Consider the following 22588-nt stretch of genomic DNA (forward strand, 5'->3'; position numbering starts at 1 on the left):
GTTGTTCAGTACCTGTTTCCGTCATCTCCCTAATCCTTTGTCTCTCTCTCTCTCAGGTGTGGCTGGCAGCCCTGGCATCGGGAAGGATGGTAAAGATGGAGCTCCCGGTAAAGACGGTGTTAATGGTAGGCCAGGTGCCTCTGGTCCCAGGGGAGCTACAGGAGCCCCAGGGTATTGTGACCCCTCAAACTGTATAGGCAGGCCCCCACCTCTCTACATGATGAATGGGGGGAAGAAATCCTCCAGCTTCAGGAAGGGGCCGTGAGGAACACAAACAGGAGCTCAGAACACATTCCGGAACACATTCCATCTCTAGCAGCAGCAAGAGACACATGAGGTACCCAGTTCAGGAGGGGTAATACATGGGAGTGTTTACGTCTCCATCATTGCACCACAGAACCAGAGAAAAACACAACACGAAACAGAGACAAGGCAAATGTCATTTAGAATACTGTATAGATATTTTTCTAACTTTTCATCTTTTTGACTGATGCATTGTTTTTTTGTAGAAAGAGCTTATCTGATGTTGTGCTTTCTAAGACAGCTGCTATTGATTTTAAGCTAGCCTTTCTGCTGGCGAATGGCCCATCATGGCCCAAGAGCTGCCCCAAAGACCAATACAAACTAGACAAACTTCTAAAATGACCATATTGTTCAATTCATGCTGTTCAATTTATATCCACAGCTTCAAGCTTACTCTCTCACTCAACAGACATACTGTATGTTGGGCAGACAAACAGGGCACTATGTCGGTTTTCAAGTAATACAAAGGTAAATACTGTGCCTTTTTCTTCTATGCATGTACTGTTTAATTCCTTGTTTAAATAAAGTAATCAAAAACGTCCTCTCCAGCACAATGTACAGTATGAAGCTGAGCCTTTCACAAATAACAAAACTGCAAACTTTGCTTTGGAATCATTCATTTTCAATGTTGATCAATAAACAATGACAGAAAAAGTTTACTACCATCACGAGCCATAAACCGATATTGGTAGTTCATGTTTTCATTCAGTCACTTTATCATAGGACAATCTATGTTATACAGTACACGTTTTACCCTGTTTTTGTTTTCTAACAATGTAATAAACTGATTCGTCTGGGAAATATTTCATGTTAGACCGGTGAGTTGTTTTTATGAATGTAAAAACAACTAGCTTTACCTTTAGTGAAGCATTTTAGAACAAACCATTAGTCCATGTTTTATGTTGGTCCTTCGAGCTGGATATAACAGCCATTCACAGAATACCAAAATGCTATATATTGACAGCTTCGTGACTTTACCATTTGAGAGCTGTTTTGTGGCATCACGATTACCATAGAGTTCTGTATGTTGAAGCTGTTGCAGCCAGGGGACAGACCAAGACCACCAAGAGACCAGTTTGGTCAGTCTTTGTTACAGACGTCTGCAGGGTCGTCTGGTCCACCGTTGCCTAGTTACTGAGAGAGGAGAGTCAACATCCCATTCTCTGAGTCAGAGATTAATTTATTGAGTCAATATGACCTTTATAAGGCTGCTAGCTGTTGGCTGTAACCAGGAGATTGGGCTGCTGCAGGCTGGAACTAGCCTCCCCCTCCTCCTCCCCCTCCTCTTTACCCCCCCTTCTCCCCTCCTCCTCCTCCTCCTCTTTACCCCCCTCTCCCTTCCTCCTCCTCCTCAACAGCATCTATTTGTCTTCATAGGTCTAATCATGGATCTACAGGCATCCCATAGAATAATAGATTGTCCATAAAATACTAACATGCAAAAGTTCCACAATGGATCATTTCAGCAAAATTTAAATTCTAATAAGCAATATAAACTGGTTAGATATTTTACAGAAGTGCTTGCTATACAAATGATACCGGGAGAAAATGTAAAACTGAGCAATTTCTGTTCATTTTAATGGATCTGTAGAAGTTGCTATTGACATTCAATAGAAGGCATGGCCTTGTCAAATGCCTGCAGGTTTTACTGGTAAGTAGGAAACCTAATAATTGATACCTGCACACAGGAAGATGACAGTACTCACAAAGGAAAGGAAATGCCTTTTCTATAAAAAGGATCTGTTCCGGTATTTATTACAACATGATACAGTACATAATATACCTTTCCAATACTTACAAATATACCAGCCAGTAATTAAGGATATTTTAGCACCAGTCTGTTAGGATAAACAGGTAAGGGTTACCACTGTAAAACCATTTTTAACATTCCACATATGGTAGGCTACATGTACTTCAAACTGTAAATAATTTAACAGTATAATGAACAAAAAACCTAAATCAATTGCATACAGTTGGTTGTTTTGAATAATCACAAATGTATATGAAATTAAGAAACAAGCCAAGCAAATAATTATAAAACTAGAACCTTCTGCAATATTTGCCATGGGGAGCACTGGAATCAAACAGCCGACATTCTGAGGTTCATATCAATGGGCTAAAAAACATTATCCATTTACAAAACCATGTTACTGTAGTATAGCTCCTGTTTGTCATTCTGAAACCAAATTCAAAACCATGTTACTGTAGTATAGCTCCTGTTTGTCATTCTGAAACCAAATTCAAAACCATTATGTTACTGTAGTATAGCTCCTGTTTGTCATTCTGAAACCTAATTCAAAACCAAGTCCACACATCTCCACTGTGATGTGGTGGTAAAGTGTATGCAAGTCATTGAAGAGTACATCTGTCTCTTTGACTGCTATGGATCATGAGGCATGGTTTGATAGGCTGCAGTACAAAACGCAACATATGTTTAGCTATAAATATTCTGGAGAGCTCTTTGGATGTCCTTCAATGAAATGACCTGAGGTGCAGTTGGCCAAGCAGTGCTTTCACTGTGGGTGTTGGCCTGCGTTCTGGAACACTGTGGGTGTTGGCCTGGGTTCTGGAACACTGTGGGTGTTGGCCTGCGTTCTGGAACACTGTGGGTGTTGGCCTGGGTTCTGGAACACTGTGGGTGTTGGCCTGGGTTCTGGAACACTGTGGGTGTGGGCTTGTCTTCTGGAACACTGTGGGTGTTCTTACTGTGTTCTAGAAATAAATGCTGGATCCAGGCTCACATTCATATAAGGAAAGTCTAAAAGACAAAATATCTATTTGACTTTATTGGTAACCCGATTAACATTCCGTAACCTCAACGTTGATGCGTTACATTTCTTTCAAGCCAAAATAATTCCCCTAGAGTGAGCAGTGGGCTATCTATTGTATTTCTTTACTGACTCTCTCTCGCTCGATCAGTCTTGTGAGTTTTAGAGAAGGTATAATTGGTCCGCCGGGGGCGTGGCTTGAGTGAGGAACACATCCTTCAGACAGAATACTCACTGCCCTTACCAATCAGAATATACAACACAGGGAAGAAGGAACTCATTTTGTAAAGCACATAACCATTTCATTAAAACTATGTCTTTATTTGAGTCACTGTGTCCCCGACAGACTAATAAGCAGGAGGGAGAGAACGTGGCGTGAAACCAGGAAACAAGTCACTTTTGATGAACGACTGGAACAAAGGCTGTGGTTTTAGTACCTTCTCTCTCCAGACTGTTTACAGCCAGACTCTGTGGAATCACCAGAGACACTTGGGTACAAACGAATGGAGAAATGTAGTTTTCCTTTTAGTACGTTCTCTCTCCAGACTGTTTACAACCAGACTCTGTGGAATCACCAGAGACACTTGGGTACAAACGAAAGGGGAAATAATGTAGTTTTCCTTTTAACGTTTTCCATTTCATTTTGAAAGAGTCATGGGTTTTGTCTACATGAAGTGTGATTCCCTTTGGAGGAACAATGAACATCGTACAAATAGGCAATTAAAGCTGTCACAAATGGTTTTGTTATTGACACAGTATCTTAGTTTGTAATAAGGTGGACATTCTAGTAAGAGCTCTACAGATACCCAGATAATCTAAGAGCTCAGTATTCATCCTGACCAGTACTGGTGGCCTGGCTATCATTATTCAAGACAATTGCACTATCATAAGCGTACAGGCAAAACAAAACAAAGCATGAAGTTGTTCACCACCATCCTTCCATGAAACTCAGTATTGTTATTTTAGATTGTGCCTTAGTCACCCCCCCCCCCCCCAGGCTAATCTTCCTTCCCATCAATAAAAATAAAGTAGATAAAACCGTTGACTGGATAATTACCAGCTGACTCCAGAGGAGATGCCTGCCTCTGGATCAATGATGTGGACACTGACAAATGGGCTGACGTTAAATCTAATGCTAAACCCATCCCAGGTTGATGACTGTGTACGCTGAGAGACTGACAACACTATTATGGCATCATTTGGAGTCAGTTAAACGGCCGTTCTGTAACTGTGGCTCCATCTTTTACCAGACCTGGGTACCGATAGTTTTCCTTTTCTTTGAAATAGTTGTGAGCGTTTCATTGAGCCTGCCTAAAGTGCTGATAGGCAGGGTTTGCACTTTTGGGGACTATTCCATAGGTTCCATTGTGTGAGGCAAGCTCAATCAAGCGAAAACAAATACTATTTGAACCCAGGCCTGGTTCCGTGCTGCCACATTATAGCCCAGTAAGCATGACTGTAGTCGGTGGTCTTTTACATGGTCCTTCAAGCCGGATAAGAACAATGGCAGTCCGTCTAAATTGAACAAATTGTGTAATTCTTGATGATAACATTACCAAATATTAGACACCCCCCCCCCAAAAAAAAACAAAGGCAGCAAACTTCTCTCGAGCTCCCTCCACACTGAGAAGATACATCGTAATAGAAAGAAAAGTTCTTGGTTCATCCTGACACGTCCCAGTTCACAAATATCTGGACTTGGGTAGGGTCCTGTAGCTCTCTGGCTGCGTCCGAAATGGCATCCTATTCCCTTTAGATGTTGCCATATCGGACGCAACTTCTGTGTGTCTCTGTCTCTTTAATTCCCCTTGACGTTCTTGGTGTGGGGTCGTGCTCCCAGGCTGGCATAGTAAGCACACTGGGAGGGGTCACACTGCCCTGGGGGTCCACTGGGGCCTGCCTGGCCATGGGGACCAGGATTCCCTGGTTCTCCCTGAGCTCCAGCCGCCCCGGGCTGCCCGTCCTTACCATAGCCTGGCATACCTGCTGGTCCTGGGGGGTGGAATAGCAAAGTGAATGGCAAAGAGTCACAATGAAGCAACTGCTGCTTTCTTAGGAAGTTCAAATGTCAGTCACTCACCCTACTCATGCTGGATAGCTCATAGTTTAGCAACTACGGATCTCAAGATGGATACAAACAATCATCCATTTAGAATGATATTGTAGTAATAGAGACATTCTATTGATATATTGCTGTAATAGATTTACTGTACCTATAGGGCCTGATGGTCCAGTCTCTCCTCTCTGTCCAACTCCGTTTTCTCCCTTGTCTCCTCTGGATCCTCTCTCACCTGGATGTCACAGAGATGACAGACACACCACTCACAATGATGTTCTTACAGAAGGTGTCTGAATCAAGAAAACCTCAATCAAGACCACCAAAGGCGACTAATATCAATGGGTTGCAAACGTGTTTTCTGGGTATGATGGAAACCTGAAACCTCTTATGTAGTGTTTTGACAATATTACACTCTAATATTATGCTCTCACAGTGTGTTTATCTGAACCAATAAATACAGGAAGCGTGACCAAAAACAATGGGACTTCACTTTGGATCAGTTACCTTTAGGACCCATGGGTCCTCTCATGCCGTCTCCTCCGTTCTGCCCAGGCATGCCAGGCTCCCCTGGTGGTCCGGGGCGACCGTTGCTCCCTTCTTTCCCCGAGGGGCCTGGAGGTCCTGGCCGACCTGCCATGCTCTTCACATGGGCTGGCTGGATCTGGGCCATCAGGTACGCCATTTTGGCTGGAGGGGAAACACATGGACACACACGATTATGACTTGCACAGCTCATTTGAGGTGAAACGAACTTTGCATACATTGCAGATTGCACTAATGTCCTACTGTTCCTAACAATACTCCAGTCTCACCATCTAACGCTTTAGCTAGTTCCTCCTGGATCAGCCTTCTCATTGTTTCCAGTGATGGTGACTCTCCCTGTGGAAGGAGAAATTACCATGTTTACGTCATCGAGTTGTAGATGTCTGTACTATTTTCTATAGCACTTTGACTGTGACTGAGATTGAACCAGAGTATTCTGTAAACCACAAGACTGTGTTCGCCTGCTGAGCTAAAACCTGTCGGTTAACTCTGGGGGGCTACTGCAAGTATTCAAATCACTACTCACCCGTGGTCCTGGTTGTCCGGGGTTTCCAGGTGTTCCCTGAGGGCCGGTAAGACCCACCTCTCCTGGGGGCCCGGACATACCCATCATCCCTGTGTGGCCCTTACGACCTGGGAGCCCCTGGTTACCAGGCATACCTGGATCTCCAACAGGTCCCTTATCTCCCTTCCCACCTGAGTCGCCCTACAAAGACATCCAACAAAACACAGTCAGAGACAATATCAACAATGTTGTTAAAGGTCATATGTTGGGCAGGTGTCCTGTATGAACTCACCCTCTCTCCTTTGACTCCACGTTCTCCTGCTCTGCCAGACATACCCTGTGAAACAGATAAAGAGTTGATTTAATGTGTTGTGAGCGAGACTTCGCCCAATCCACGTCCCACATTATATCCATTGTAAAGACGCTAAAAGTAGCTGATGAAAATTGAAGTATGTCTAAAACAAAATCGATCAATCAATCAAATCAAATTGTATTTTTCGCATGCGCTGTGAAATGCTTACTTACAAGCCCTTAACCAATGGTTCTTACCTGTTTCCCCTCTGGACCAACCGGACCAGCAGGACCCTAGATAAACAGACAGATCGAAGGCTGAGACATTTATATTGAAATACGTTTGATCAAATCAGAAACGCTTGCATCACAACTTCCAATCTTCTTATGGCAGAACATCAACTCAGACTGTTCCAACATGAGTGGTAGGACTAGGAGGTAAAAAGTCAAAGTAAAGATACTTTAACGACTCAAGGAAAAGTGAAAGTCACCCAGTAAAATACTACTTGAGTAAAGTATCTGGTTTTAAATGTACTTAAGTAGTGGTGGGAAAAGTACTCAAATTTCATACTTGAGTAAAAGTAAATGCTATACATCAAATTCCTTATAATATGGAAACCAGATGGAACAATTTGTTTTGTTTTTAATGAATTGATGGATAGCCAGGAGCACACTCCAACACTCAGACATCATTTACAAACTTACTGTTTGTGTTTCGTGAGTCCGCAAGATCAGAGGCAGTAGGGATGACAATGCGTTATATTGATAGATGCATGAATGTAACCATATTGCTGTCCTGCCTGAGCATTTGAAATGTAATGACAACTTTTGAGTGTCAGGGAAAATGTAAAAAGTACATATTTTATTTAAGAATGTAGTGGAGTAAAAGTAAAAGTAAAAGTAAAGTAAAGTACAAATACCCCCAAAAAACTACTTAAGTAGTACTTTAAAGTATTTTTACTTAGTTACTTTACACCACTGGCAACAGTAGCTTAGAACCCTAGTGATAATGTTTCCATAAAAAAGGAGCAGGTATCCCTACTTACCGACGGTCCCTTGGGACCACTAAAGCCTGGTAATCCTGGGTTCCCAGGGTCTCCCTTGGCTCCAGCCTGACCCTGTAATACACACAGAAACATGGGGACTTGTGTCTTTCACATGGCGTAGTCATACTGTAGTCATACTGTAGTTGGAACACAGATGCAGTCCCACGTGTTATAAGGGATTTGGTGAGATTAACATAATGTTTAGCTATCTGAAGTTCTTGTGAACGTTGCCACGCTTGGAGGTAAATCTCATAAAAGATCTTGCGGTGGGAGATGAAACAGCTGCAAGCGATTAATATTGATATTTACAAGGGCTTGGTGGGGCTGGCTGTAGAGTACCAGATACAGGGTAGAGGAAGATGCTGTCTTCGCTAAATACAAACAGCATTTCACTGCATGTGCATGTTTCTGTTTTCACAGAAGCAACGACTACGATGTCTGCAATGTTAAGAGCATTTACTGCTGTATATAAATAAATTATCACTCACTGGAGTACCAGGGGCTCCTGGCTTTCCTGAAGGTCCTGGTTCACCAGGTTTACCCTTGAGAGAGAGACAGAAGGAGGGAGGGTGGGAGAGAGAGAGAAAGTGGGAGAGAGAGAGAGAAAGTGGAAGAGAGAGAGAGAGAGAGAGAGAGAGAAAAAAAAAGTGGGAGGGAGAGAGAGAGAGAGACATTAGTGTCACTTTCTATTAGCTAGGATGAACCTGGTGTCAGCAGATAAAGGTGACTTACATTCTCCCCTCTCCGGCCAGCCAGGCCTTCTGGTCCAGGTGGTCCAGTATTACCCTTCAACAAACAAACACAATGCATATATTATTAAGACATTCCCTGTATGTTGATAATTGCAGAGTTATGATTTGTTATATTAGTGTTCTCACTCACATCTTGGCCAGGTTTACCCTCCGGTCCGTTACGTCCTTCCTTTCCATCTTCACCCTGATTGGTCGAAGACAGAAACATATTAATCAACGCAACCAATCCATTCACAGTTGGCCTCTCTTTCGAGTCTGGGGTCAAGGCGAGACACTTTTATACATCCAATGTGGTCTATAAAATCCATAGGTTAATGTGGAGGTAGACAGCAGTCTATGTAACAAAAGCCTCTGTCTTAAGAGACGTCCTATTGGTGATGAACTAGGGCAGCGATGGCATAAGGAAGTTGCAATCATGAGTGTTCCATCTCTGTCAGAGAACAGGCTAGAGGGGATGTGAGCCTGGCACTGTCTCAGTAATGAGGCATGCTATTGGTCACGCAATAATAGGTCACACTATATTGAGACACGCTATTGACCACACTGCTGTGGCGGATATTGTATCCTAGAGCTGAGAGAGATTTAATGAGAGTAGGCATGTGTCACAATTTTGAGAGTGAGATGATTTGATCTTGACAGACCAGGGAAGACATATGCCTAATGTTCATATTCACCACATTACAGCCTCCTAGTCATCTAATGTGTTGAGAATTGTGACATGGGAGTCAATGGGCTGACCTTTGAACCTGGTTGTCCAGGCTCTCCTCTGTGACCCTTGAAGCCCTGTGTGGAAGGAATGACCAACATGAATACACCACCAATGTTTTCTTACTAGTGAAATGATATCTCCATTAGCCACAGTCTTAAATAATACTTCCCACAGACTTGGTTACATTCACATTTTTTGTACATTTTAGCAGACACTCTAATTCAGAGTGATTTTGTTCATACCGGTCCCCCATGGGAATCGAACCCACAACCTTGGCGTTGCATGTGCCATGCTCGACCAACTGAGCCACACGGGACCTAGTTACTTACAGGCATTCCCCTGAGACCTGGTTGTCCTGGTGGTCCTGTCTCTCCTTGTTTACCCTGAAATTACAACAGAGTTAGATTACACACCAAGGGAATGATGTAAATATGAAGGGGACACATATTGTGCCATGTATAAAAAGGGACCATTATGGCTGATCAAGCCCCAACAGGATATACAGAACATACAGAATATCCTGGGAATATAGTCAGGCCATATCATGTGTACTCACAGGTTCTCCTTGTTCTCCTGGTCGGCCATCTTTGCCAATTTTACCCATTTGACCCTGTGGAACAAGGTTATTCAGCTTTTAGCCTTTTTGTTGTTAGCCTTGGGTTTCAAACTGTTTATTCACATTCCACTCCATAAATGACACGTGTGTTTTCATGGACAGATTGAAAGCGAGGTTATAGTGGTATTGTTACTATCACACCAATACTATTTGAAGTCTTTAGCAGGTCATTTCGAGTCCTTCACAAAACTTGATCAACGTTGTTTCTCACCATTAAGCCTGGGAGACCTGGTGGCCCCTGGATTCCCTTCATCCCCTCCTTGCCCTGCAGAGACAAAACAAACACAAGACAGTTCCACAGTTTCAACCATGATAAATCAACAACAGCACTATGACGATTAATGTCCTCTGCCACAACACTCCCAGTTGACCTATATGGCCAGCCAGTGGGATGAGGCCGGTAGAAAACTGATGACATGGAGTGTAATAAGCTGTCTGGAAATAAAACATATTGACAACATCCTGACTTTTTCTCCAGGGGCTCCTGGGGGACCGATGGGGCCGGGTTGACCGTCGTTACCCTACAGAGAGACAAAGAGTGAAGAGTCAGAAAGAACATTCATTCTACTGGCGATACTAAATAGCAAAAAGAGCAGGCTGACAGATGATGGGATAATGGTAGGTTCTGTTAGCACCACCAGGCAGGTACAGGTACTCACAGGATTCCCCATGATGCCAGCAGCACCGGGGTGGCCAGGGGGTCCGGTGTGACCCTTTTCACCTTTGTCTCCAGGTCCTCCTTGGGGTCCTCTATCACCTTTCACACCCTGTGGAACGAAGAACAAATAATACATATCGCCTCTGGCCACTGTGTTATACGGCAGGTGACATAACACACACGAACCACAGGATGTTTTCAGGTCTTCAACTCGATAATTCATATTCTATGGAAGATGAATGTGTGTGGTTGATAAACGGGTGTGGTTGAGGAGGACTTGCCTTCTCGCCGTTGACTCCTGGGAGTCCAGTGGGTCCGGTCGGGCCTGCTTGGCCCTGTAATGATAATGACAGAGACACCATCAGTCTCTGGGCAACTAAAGGCTCTCTCTCTACATCTCTCTTTCTGGTCTGTTTGTCTTTCGTCTCTCCCCCCCTCTCTCTCCCTCTCCCCATCTCTGGCTCTCTAAAAAGACCATCTGCAGCACTGTCTCCAGGTCCTGATCATTCACTGCACCCCCCCCCGGAGGACAGGAAGCCTAACGATGCTGAGAGCCAGGCTGTTAGCTTCCGGCCACTTCAGTCAAACACAGTGTGATGGATACAGGAGACTCCTCACTCTTCTCCTAGGCTGCTGTCTGAGGCATACTACTTCTATGAAGTTATACAAAGTCCCCTTTGCAGTGTTTTTCGAGCATGAAGAAGCGGTATGGAAAGGATCATAATGATTCAGGATGTGCGTCTCCCAGTAAGGAATACCTTTATCAGACAACAGATGGAATAGCATGGTACTATGACTTTGTCCTTACTTGGTACCCGTCCTGTCCGTTCTTCCCTGGGGGTCCAGCGGGTCCCTTGTCTCCTGGTGTCCCTGGGAGACCAGGCTGTCCCGGGGGTCCGGCTGGGCAGTCTGAACACACGTCCTGAAGGACAAGGAGAAACACTTAGCGATGAAAGAATATGTCCGTGTCAGGATGATTTAACAAGATAGAGGCAACAGTACTAAGGTAGTGGGGCTCTCCTCCTTACCTTCAGATTCAAATCTGACAAGTCTGCTGCTGCTCCCTGAAAGAGATTGCGTCCATTATTATGCAAAGGTTGATTGGACTGATACACTTTACACTGATAATCACATCCCCATCGGTGAGCCTCACGTCAGTGCCGTGACAAAGAAGGTACGGTATAGTGAAGGTACAATATTTGGTCTCAGTTTGCTGTGTTGTTGGGACGTTTCCGACCCCATTTACTGTACTGGTCAACTTACTGGCTCTCCTGGGGATCCCTTCTCTCCTGGTCGTCCTGGTAAACCATGGTGTCCTGCAGGTCCCTGTGCACCTGCGACACCTGGCAGACCTCTCATGCCCTGAACCAGGAAACAAACAGCAGTCAGTTTAACTTTTATTTGAACATTACTCAGTTTACGTTTTCACTTTGTCACACTAAGGCTGAGCATAATTATGACAAAATGTAAAAAATGTTTTTACCGGTGATCCAACTGCACCATTGGGCCCTGAAGGTCCCTGTAAAAGATACATATGTTCTCAGACATGTTCAAAATAATGTGCCTGTGTGTGTGTGTGTGTGTGTGTGTGTGTGTGTGTGTGTGTGTGTGTGTGTGTGTGTGTGTGTGTGTCTCTACCGGGGGTCCGACTTTGCCTTCTCCTGGAGGTCCCCTGTCCCCTGGAACCCCTTGAAGTCCCTGGGACCCGATTTGGCCCTGGAACAGACAGAACCTTGGTTACCATCCAGTAAGACACCAACAGAACCTTGTTCACCATCCATCTAGGGTACACTGTGTCCTGTTAATGCAATAGCCAATACTTTCTAATGACATTACTGTAATATCGTAACGTTTGGCTCAGAGAGTTCTGCTGTGCTGAGCCGAGTGGTTGTTGATCTCTGCAGGTCTTCGCTGCTCAGGCAAGATACATCACGTGTGTTTATTTCTAACAGAGAATCCAATCTGAAGTTTCAGTATTCAGTGTGTCAATCATAAAGGTGACCAGGGAGGATGGTTTAACAACAACAGAATTCTCTCTCCTGCTCCTCAAAAAGTTGTCGTTAAATCATTGTGTCACAGAAAATTGCTTTAGAGCAACCAAAATTCATCATTTTCTTCCTATGCTAGAGAATAATCATTTTTTGCTTTGTCACCAGATAGAATCTGGCTTCAAAGCACTGTTTCTCCCTACCCCTCCTCCCCCAACCCAACTTAAAAATGAGTTACCTTCTGTCCGGGAGGTCCTTCAATTCCCCGCTGTCCAGGGTCACCCTGTAATATAATATCACACATAACACTATTATGAGCCCACTGGCTGGTCAAATCAAACACTAAGCATTTAAAGTCTTATAGCAGGACATGTGGTCCTCCACCTCCCTGGACTACGGTAACAGAAACCACTTTAACATAGTGGAGAATAGTCAACTAGTGTAATGTACTGCTGTATGCATGATGGTTATGTGCCCCTATATTCCCTGTACAATACTTTTGAGGCTAGGGTTATGTGTTATGGGCCAGCAGCTGACAGTAGTAAAATGGAACTGTTATAAACCACACACACCCAGCACCTGTACACCGTCCTGCTGGGTTCCTTCATTAGTTTCATGTGATAAAAGCACAAACTGGGTATGTGCTATTTGTTTGCTTTCTCAGCACTATCACCATATGCCTGTGGTGTAGAAAATAAGTAAACAGGTTCCAGGTCAAACCACTGGCATAACTGTATAATGTGGGTTGTACGGTACTAACATAACCAGTCCTATTTTAATATGCTTGTATTTAAATGCATGTTGATTTATGTACATGTGCAGCCAATACCTGTACAGGATGCAAAGGGCTTTCATTTGAAACTCCAGAGCCTGAGGTTTTAATTGCCTGATTGGATAAGTGCCAACAAACTCTGGTTCATATTTCTTAGAGTCAAGTTAGATGTGTGTGAACTCTGCAGTCAGGAGATTTCCCTCACTACGTCACCAGACCAGGCTAAACTCTTGACCTTGGTTATCGTGGTCACACGGACAGGAGAAACTGCTAGCAGTAACAACGAGTTTTGAACGTCTTATACAGAGTGATGTTTCTGTGTCTTACGTTCTGTCCGTCTTTGCCCTTCCCTGGTAGGCCAGGGGGTCCTTGTATGCCTGCATCTCCAGGAGGGCCTGGGGGGCCAGCACGACCCTCCTTCCCCAACTCTCCCTGGAACACATAGCATAGTCATTCATACAGCACAAGTTACAATAGAAGGTCCCTAGAACACATGAGTTACAATATGTTGTTCCTAGAACACATGAGTTACAATATGATGTTCCTAGAACACATGAGTTACAATATGATAGAACACATGAGTTACAATATGATAGAACACATAAGTTACAATATGTTGTTCCTAGAACACATGAGTTACAATATGTTGTTCCTAGAACACATGAGTTACAATATGTTGTTCCTAGAACACATGAGTTACAATATGATGTTCCTAGAACACATGAGTTACAATATGTTAGAACACATGAGTTACAATATGTTGTTCCTAGAACACATGAGTTACAATATGATAGAACACATGAGTTACAATATGATAGAACACATGAGTTACAGTATGCTATTCCTAGAACACATGAGTTACACTATGATGTCCCTAGAACACATGAGTTACAATATGTTGTTCCTAGAACACATGAGTTACAATATGATAGAACACATGAGTTACAATATGATGTTCCTAGAACACATGAGTTACAATATGATGTTCCTAGAACACATGAGTTACAATATGATGTTCCGAGAACACATGAGTTACAATATGATGTTCCTAGAACACATGAGTTACAATATGATGTTCCTAGAACACATAAGTTACAATATGATGTTCCTAGAACACATGAGTTACAATATGATGTTCCTAGAACACATGAGTTACAATATGATGTTCCTAGAACACATGAGTTACAATATGATGTTCCTAGAACACATGAGTTACAATATGTTGTTCCTAGAACACGAGTTACAATATGATAGAACACATGAGTTACAATATGATAGAACACATGAGTTACAATATGATGTTCCTAGAACACATGAGTTACAATATGATGTTCCTAGAACACATGAGTTACAATATGATGTTCCGAGAACACATGAGTTACAATATGATGTTCCTAGAACACATGAGTTACAATATGATGTTCCTAGAACACATAAGTTACAATATGATGTTCCTAGAACACATGAGTTACAATATGTTGTTCCTAGAACACATGAGTTACAATATGTTGTTCCTAGAACATGAGTTACAATATGATGTTCCTAGAACACATGAGTTACAATATGATAGAACACATGAGTTACAATATGATAGAACACATAAGTTAATGTATGTTGTTCCTAGAACACGAGTTACAATATGATGTTCCTAGAACACATGAGTTACAATATGTTGTCCCTAGAACACATGAGTTACAATATGATAGAACACATGAGTTACAGTATGTTGTTCCTAGAACACGAGTTACAATATGATGTTCCTAGAACACACGAGTTACAATATGATGTTCATAGAACACATGAGTTACAATATGTTGTTCCTAGAACACATGAGTTACAATATGATGTTCCTAGAACACATGAGTTACAATATGTTGTTCCTAGAACACATGACTTACAATATGTTAGAACACATGAGTTACAATATGATCTTCCTAGAACACATGAGTTACAATATGATAGAACACATGAGTTACAATATGATAGAACACATGAGTTACAATATGTTGTTCCTAGAACACAGGAGTTACAATATGATGTTCCTAGAACACATGATTTACAATATGATGTTCCTAGAACACATGAGTTACAATATGATGTTCCTAGAACACATGAGTTACAATATGATGTTCCTAGAACACATAAGTTACAATATGATGTTCCTAGAACACATGAGTTACAATATGATGTTCCTAGAACACATGAGTTACAATATGTTGTTCCTAGAACACATGAGTTACAATATGATGTTCCTAGAACACATGAGTTACAATATGATAGAACACATGAGTTACAATATGTTGTTCCTAGAACACATGAGTTACAATATGTTGTTCCTAGAACACATGAGTTACAATATGATAGAACACATGAGTTACAATATGATAGAACACATGAGTTACAATATGAGCTAGAACACATGAGTTACAATATGATGTTCCTAGAACACATGAGTTACAATATGATAGAACACATGAGTTACAATATGATAGAACACATGAGTTACAATATGATAGAACACATGAGTTAAAATATGATGTTCCTAGAACACGAGTTACAATATGATGTTCCTAGAACACATGAATTACAATATGATAGAACGCATGAGTTACAATATGTTGTTCCTAGAACACATGAGTTACAGTATGATAGAACACATGAGTTACAATATGTTGTTCCTTGAACACATGAGTTACAATATGTTGTTCCTAGAACACATGAGTTACAATATGATGTTCCTAGAACACATGAGTTACAATATGATGTTCCTAGAACACATGAGTTACAATATGTTGTTCCTAGAACACATGAGTTACAATATGATAGAGCACATGAGTTACAATATGATAGAACACATGAGTTACAGTATGATGTTCCTAGAACACATGAGTTACAGTATGATAGAACACATGAGTTACAATATGTTGTTCCTAGAACACATGAGTTACAATATGATAGAACACATAAGTTAAGTATGTTGTTCCTAGAACACGAGTTACAATATGATGTTCCTAGAACACATGAGTTACAATATGTTGTCCCTAGAACACATGAGTTACAATATGATAGAACACATGAGTTACAGTATGTTGTTCCTAGAACACGAGTTACAATATGATGTTCCTAGAACACACGAGTTACAATATGATGTTCCTAGAACACATGAGTTACAATATGTTGTTCCTAGAACACATGAGTTACAATATGATGTTCCTAGAACACATGAGTTACAATATGTTGTTCCTAGAACACATGAGTTACAATATGTTAGAACACATGAGTTACAATATGTTAGAACACATGAGTTACAATATGATCTTCCTAGAACACATGAGTTACAATATGATAGAACACATGAGTTACAATATGATAGAACACATGAGTTACAATATGTTGTTCCTAGAACACAGTGAGTTACAATATGATGTTCCTAGAACACATGAGTTACAATATGATGTTCCTAGAACACATGAGTTACAATATGATGTTCCTAGAACACATGAGTTACAATATGATGTTCCTAGAACACATGAGTTACAATATGTTGTTCCTAGAACACATGAGTTACAATATGATAGAACACATGAGTTACAATATGTTGTTCCTAGAACACATGAGTTACAATATGATAGAACACATGAGTTACAATATGATAGAACACATGAGTTACAATATGATAGAACACATGAGTTACAATATGATGTTCCTAGAACACATGAGTTACAATATGATGTTCCTAGAACACATGAGTTACAATATGATGTTCCTAGAACACATGAGTTACAATATGATAGAACACATGAGTTACAATATGATGTTCCTAGAACACATGAGTTACAATATGATGTTCCTAGAACACATGAGTTACAATATGATAGAACACATGAGTTACAATATGATGTTCCTAGAACACATGAGTTACAGTATGATAGAACACATGAGTTACAATATGATGTTCCTAGAACACATGAGTTACAATATGATGTTCCTAGAACACATGAGTTACAATATGTTGTTCCTAGAACACGAGTTACAATATGATAGAACACATGAGTTACAATATGATAGAACACATGAGTTACAATATGATGTTCCTAGAACACATGAGTTACAATATGATGTTCCTAGAACACATGAGTTACAATATGATGTTCCGAGAACACATGAGTTACAATATGATGTTCCTAGAACACATGAGTTACAATATGATGTTCCTAGAACACATAAGTTACAATATGATGTTCCTAGAACACATGAGTTACAATATGTTGTTCCTAGAACACATGAGTTACAATATGTTGTTCCTAGAACATGAGTTACAATATGATGTTCCTAGAACACATGAGTTACAATATGATAGAACACATGAGTTACAATATGATAGAACACATAAGTTAATGTATGTTGTTCCTAGAACACGAGTTACAATATGATGTTCCTAGAACACATGAGTTACAATATGTTGTCCCTAGAACACATGAGTTACAATATGATAGAACACATGAGTTACAGTATGTTGTTCCTAGAACACGAGTTACAATATGATGTTCCTAGAACACACGAGTTACAATATGATGTTCATAGAACACATGAGTTACAATATGTTGTTCCTAGAACACATGAGTTACAATATGATGTTCCTAGAACACATGAGTTACAATATGTTGTTCCTAGAACACATGAGTTACAATATGTTAGAACACATGAGTTACAATATGTTAGAACACATGAGTTACAATATGATCTTCCTAGAACACATGAGTTACAATATGATAGAACACATGAGTTACAATATGATAGAACACATGAGTTACAATATGTTGTTCCTAGAACACAGGAGTTACAATATGATGTTCCTAGAACACATGAGTTACAATATGATGTTCCTAGAACACATGAGTTACAATATGATGTTCCTAGAACACATGAGTTACAATATGATGTTCCTAGAACACATAAGTTACAATATGATGTTCCTAGAACACATGAGTTACAATATGATGTTCCTAGAACACATGAGTTACAATATGTTGTTCCTAGAACACATGAGTTACAATATGATGTTCCTAGAACACATGAGTTACAATATGATAGAACACATGAGTTACAATATGTTGTTCCTAGAACACATGAGTTACAATATGATAGAACACATGAGTTACAATATGATGTTCCTAGAACACATGAGTTACAATATGATAGAACACATGAGTTACAATATGATAGAACACATGAGTTACAATATGCTAGAACACATGAGTTACAATATGATGTTCCTAGAACACATGAGTTACAATATGATGTTCCTAGAACACATGAGTTACAATATGATAGAACACATGAGTTACAATATGATAGAACACATGAGTTAAAATATGATGTTCCTAGAACACGAGTTACAATATGATGTTCCTAGAACACATGAATTACAATATGATAGAACACATGAGTTACAATATGTTGTTCCTAGAACACATGAGTTACAGTATGATAGAACACATGAGTTACAATATGTTGTTCCTTGAACACATGAGTTACAATATGTTGTTCCTAGAACACATGAGTTACAATATGATGTTCCTAGAACACATGAGTTACAATATGATGTTCCTAGAACACATGAGTTACAATATGTTGTTCCTAGAACACATGAGTTACAATATGATAGAGCACATGAGTTACAATATGATAGAACACATGAGTTACAATATGATGTTCCTAGAACACATGAGTTACAGTATGATAGAACACATGAGTTACAATATGTTGTTCCTAGAACACATGAGTTACAATATGATAGAACACATGAGTTACAATATGATGTTCCTAGAACACATGAGTTACAATATGATGTTCCTAGAACACATGAGTTACAATATGATGTTCCTAGAACACATGAGTTACAATATGTTGTCCCTAGAACACATGAGTTACAATATGATAGAACACATGAGTTACAATATGATGTTCCTAGAACACATGAGTTACAATATGATGTTCCTAGAACACATGAGTTACAATATGATGTTCCTAGAACACATGAGTTACAATATGATGTTCCTAGAACACATGAGTTACAATATGATGTTCCTAGAACACATGAGTTACAATATGTTGTTCCTAGAACACATGAGTTACAATATGTTAGAACACATGAGTTACAATATGTTAGAACACATGAGTTACAATATGATCTTCCTAGAACACATGAGTTACAATATGATAGAACACATGAGTTACAATATGATAGAACACATGAGTTACAATATGATGTTCCTAGAACACATGAGTTACAATATGATGTTCCTAGAACACATGAGTTACAATATGATGTTCCTAGAACACATGAGTTACAATATGATGTTCCTAGAACACATGAGTTACAATATGATGTTCCTAGAACACATGAGTTACAATATGATGTTCCTAGAACACATAAGTTACAATATGATGTTCCTAGAACACATGAGTTACAATATGATGTTCCTAGAACACATGAGTTACAATATGTTGTTCCTAGAACACATGAGTTACAATATGATGTTCCTAGAACACATGAGTTACAATATGATAGAACACATGAGTTACAATATGTTGTTCCTAGAACACATGAGTTACAATATGATAGAACACATGAGTTACAATATGTTGTTCCTAGAACACATGAGTTACAATATGATAGAACACATGAGTTACAATATGATAGAACACATGAGTTACAATATGATAGAACACATGAGTTACAATATGATGTTCCTAGAACACATGAGTTACAATATGATGTTCCTAGAACACATGAGTTACAATATGATAGAACACATGAGTTACAATATGATGTTCCTAGAACACATGAGTTACAATATGATGTTCCTAGAACACATGAGTTACAATATGATGTTCCTAGAACACATGAGTTACAATATGATAGAACACATGAGTTACAATATGTTGTTCCTAGAACACATGAGTTACAATATGATGTTCCTAGAACACATGAGTTACAATATGTTGTTCCTAGAACACATGAGTTACAATATGTTGTTCCTAGAACACATGAGTTACAATATGATGTTCCTAGAACACATGAGTTACAATATGATGTTCCTAGAACACATGAGTTACAATATGATGTTCCTAGAACACATGAGTTACAATATGATAGAACACATGAGTTACAATATGATCCTAGAACACATGAGTTACAATATGATGTTCCTAGAACACATGAGTTACAATATGATAGAACACATGAGTTACAATATGATAGAACACATGAGTTACAATATGTTGTTCCTAGAACACAGAGTTACAATATGATGTTCCTAGAACACATGAGTTACAATATGATGTTCCTAGAACACATGAGTTACAATATGATGTTCCTAGAACACATGAGTTACAATATGATAGAACACATGAGTTACAGTATGTTGTTCCTAGAACACATGAGTTACAATATGATGTTCCTAGAACACATGAGTTACAATATGATGTTCCTAGAACACATGAGTTACAATATGTTAGAACACATGAGTTACAATATGTCTAGAACACATGAGTTACAATATGATCTTCCTAGAACACATGAGTTACAATATGATAGAACACATGAGTTACAATATGATAGAACACATGAGTTACAATATGTTGTTCCTAGAACACATGAGTTACAATATGATGTTCCTAGAACACATGAGTTACAATATGATGTTCCTAGAACACATGAGTTACAATATGACTAGAACACATGAGTTACAATATGTTGTTCCTAGAACACATGAGTTACAATATGATAGAACACATGAGTTACAATATGTTGTTCCTAGAACACATGAGTTACAATATGATAGAACACATGAGTTACAATATGATAGAACACATGAGTTACAATATGATAGAACACATGAGTTACAATATGATGTTCCTAGAACACATGAGTTACAATATGATGTTCCTAGAACACATGAGTTACAATATGATAGAACACATGAGTTACAATATGATAGAACACATGAGTTACAATATGATAGAACACATGAGTTAAAATATGATGTTCCTAGAACACGAGTTACAATATGATGTTCCTAGAACACATGAATTACAATATGATAGAACACATGAGTTACAATATGTTGTTCCTAGAACACATGAGTTACAGTATGATAGAACACATGAGTTACAATATGTTGTTCCTTGAACACATGAGTTACAATATGTTGTTCCTAGAACACATGAGTTACAATATGATGTTCCTAGAACACATGAGTTACAATATGATGTTCCTAGAACACATGAGTTACAATATGTTGTTCCTAGAACACATGAGTTACAATATGATAGAGCACATGAGTTACAATATGATAGAACACATGAGTTACAATATGATGTTCCTAGAACACATGAGTTACAGTATGATAGAACACATGAGTTACAATATGTTGTTCCTAGAACACATGAGTTACAATATGATAGAACACATGAGTTACAATATGATGTTCCTAGAACACATGAGTTACAATATGATGTTCCTAGAACACATGAGTTACAATATGATGTTCCTAGAACACATGAGTTACAATATGTTGTTCCTAGAACACATGAGTTACAATATGATAGAACACATGAGTTACAATATGATGTTCCTAGAACACATGAGTTACAATATGATGTTCCTAGAACACATGAGTTACAATATGATGTTCCTAGAACACATGAGTTACAATATGATGTTCCTAGAACACATGAGTTACAATATGATGTTCCTAGAACACATGAGTTACAATATGTTGTTCCTAGAACACATGAGTTACAATATGTTAGAACACATGAGTTACAATATGATAGAACACATGAGTTACAATATGATCTTCCTAGAACACATGAGTTACAATATGATAGAACACATGAGTTACAATATGTTGTTCCTAGAACACATGAGTTACAATATGATGTTCCTAGAACACATGAGTTACAATATGATGTTCCTAGAACACATGAGTTACAATATGATGTTCCTAGAACACATGAGTTACAATATGATGTTCCTAGAACACATAAGTTACAATATGATGTTCCTAGAACACATGAGTTACAATATGATGTTCCTAGAACACATGAGTTACAATATGTTGTTCCTAGAACACATGAGTTACAATATGATGTTCCTAGAACACATGAGTTACAATATGATAGAACACATGAGTTACAATATGTTGTTCCTAGAACACATGAGTTACAATATGATAGAACACATGAGTTACAATATGTTGTTCCTAGAACACATGAGTTACAATATGATGTTCCTAGAACACATGAGTTACAATATGATGTTCCTAGAACACATGAGTTACAATATGATGTTCCTAGAACACATGAGTTACAATATGATGTTCCTAGAACACATGAGTTACAATATGATAGAACACATGAGTTACAATATGATAGAACACATGAGTTACAATATGTTGTTCCTAGAACACATGAGTTACAATATGATAGAACACATGAGTTACAGTATGTTGTTCCTAGAACACGAGTTACAATATGATGTTCCTAGAACACACGAGTTACAATATGAT

The 22588-nt window shown here is 39.4% G+C and overlaps 2 protein-coding genes across 5 annotated transcripts in view; one reads left to right on the forward strand and one right to left on the reverse strand.

Moving 5' to 3' along the window:
* The window catches only part of LOC106570217 (uncharacterized), a 36183-nt gene extending 35077 nt beyond the window's left edge, over nucleotides 1–1106 (forward strand). For both annotated transcript variants that reach the window (XM_014142303.3, XM_014142304.3), the window contains one exon: nucleotides 57–1106. In XM_014142303.3, the coding sequence (XP_013997778.2) occupies nucleotides 57–265 (209 nt within the window). In that variant the 3' untranslated portion in view covers nucleotides 266–1106. The remainder of the gene's footprint in view (nucleotides 1–56) is intronic.
* Nucleotides 1107–2026: 920 nt separating this feature from the next.
* Nucleotides 2027–22588, reverse strand: part of LOC106570233 (uncharacterized) — a 65918-nt gene continuing 45356 nt past the window's right edge. For all 3 annotated transcript variants that reach the window (XM_045694750.2, XM_045694749.2, XM_014142332.3), the window contains 25 exons: nucleotides 13338–13442; nucleotides 12477–12521; nucleotides 11889–11966; nucleotides 11734–11769; nucleotides 11514–11612; nucleotides 11279–11314; nucleotides 11059–11172; nucleotides 10532–10585; nucleotides 10252–10359; nucleotides 10060–10113; nucleotides 9804–9857; nucleotides 9533–9586; nucleotides 9306–9359; nucleotides 9006–9050; nucleotides 8398–8451; nucleotides 8248–8301; nucleotides 8004–8057; nucleotides 7516–7587; nucleotides 6728–6763; nucleotides 6471–6515; nucleotides 6200–6379; nucleotides 5943–6009; nucleotides 5635–5817; nucleotides 5285–5362; nucleotides 2027–5063 (listed from right to left, as the gene is read on the reverse strand). In XM_045694750.2, the coding sequence (XP_045550706.1) occupies nucleotides 4870–5063; nucleotides 5285–5362; nucleotides 5635–5817; nucleotides 5943–6009; nucleotides 6200–6379; nucleotides 6471–6515; nucleotides 6728–6763; nucleotides 7516–7587; nucleotides 8004–8057; nucleotides 8248–8301; nucleotides 8398–8451; nucleotides 9006–9050; nucleotides 9306–9359; nucleotides 9533–9586; nucleotides 9804–9857; nucleotides 10060–10113; nucleotides 10252–10359; nucleotides 10532–10585; nucleotides 11059–11172; nucleotides 11279–11314; nucleotides 11514–11612; nucleotides 11734–11769; nucleotides 11889–11966; nucleotides 12477–12521; nucleotides 13338–13442 (1953 nt within the window). In that variant the 3' untranslated portion in view covers nucleotides 2027–4869. The remainder of the gene's footprint in view (nucleotides 5064–5284; nucleotides 5363–5634; nucleotides 5818–5942; nucleotides 6010–6199; nucleotides 6380–6470; nucleotides 6516–6727; nucleotides 6764–7515; nucleotides 7588–8003; nucleotides 8058–8247; nucleotides 8302–8397; nucleotides 8452–9005; nucleotides 9051–9305; nucleotides 9360–9532; nucleotides 9587–9803; nucleotides 9858–10059; nucleotides 10114–10251; nucleotides 10360–10531; nucleotides 10586–11058; nucleotides 11173–11278; nucleotides 11315–11513; nucleotides 11613–11733; nucleotides 11770–11888; nucleotides 11967–12476; nucleotides 12522–13337; nucleotides 13443–22588) is intronic.

This window comes from Salmo salar, chromosome 14 (assembly GCF_965601325.2).
Source record: "Salmo salar chromosome 14, fSalSal1, whole genome shotgun sequence".
Classification (NCBI taxonomy): domain Eukaryota; kingdom Metazoa; phylum Chordata; class Actinopteri; order Salmoniformes; family Salmonidae; genus Salmo; species Salmo salar.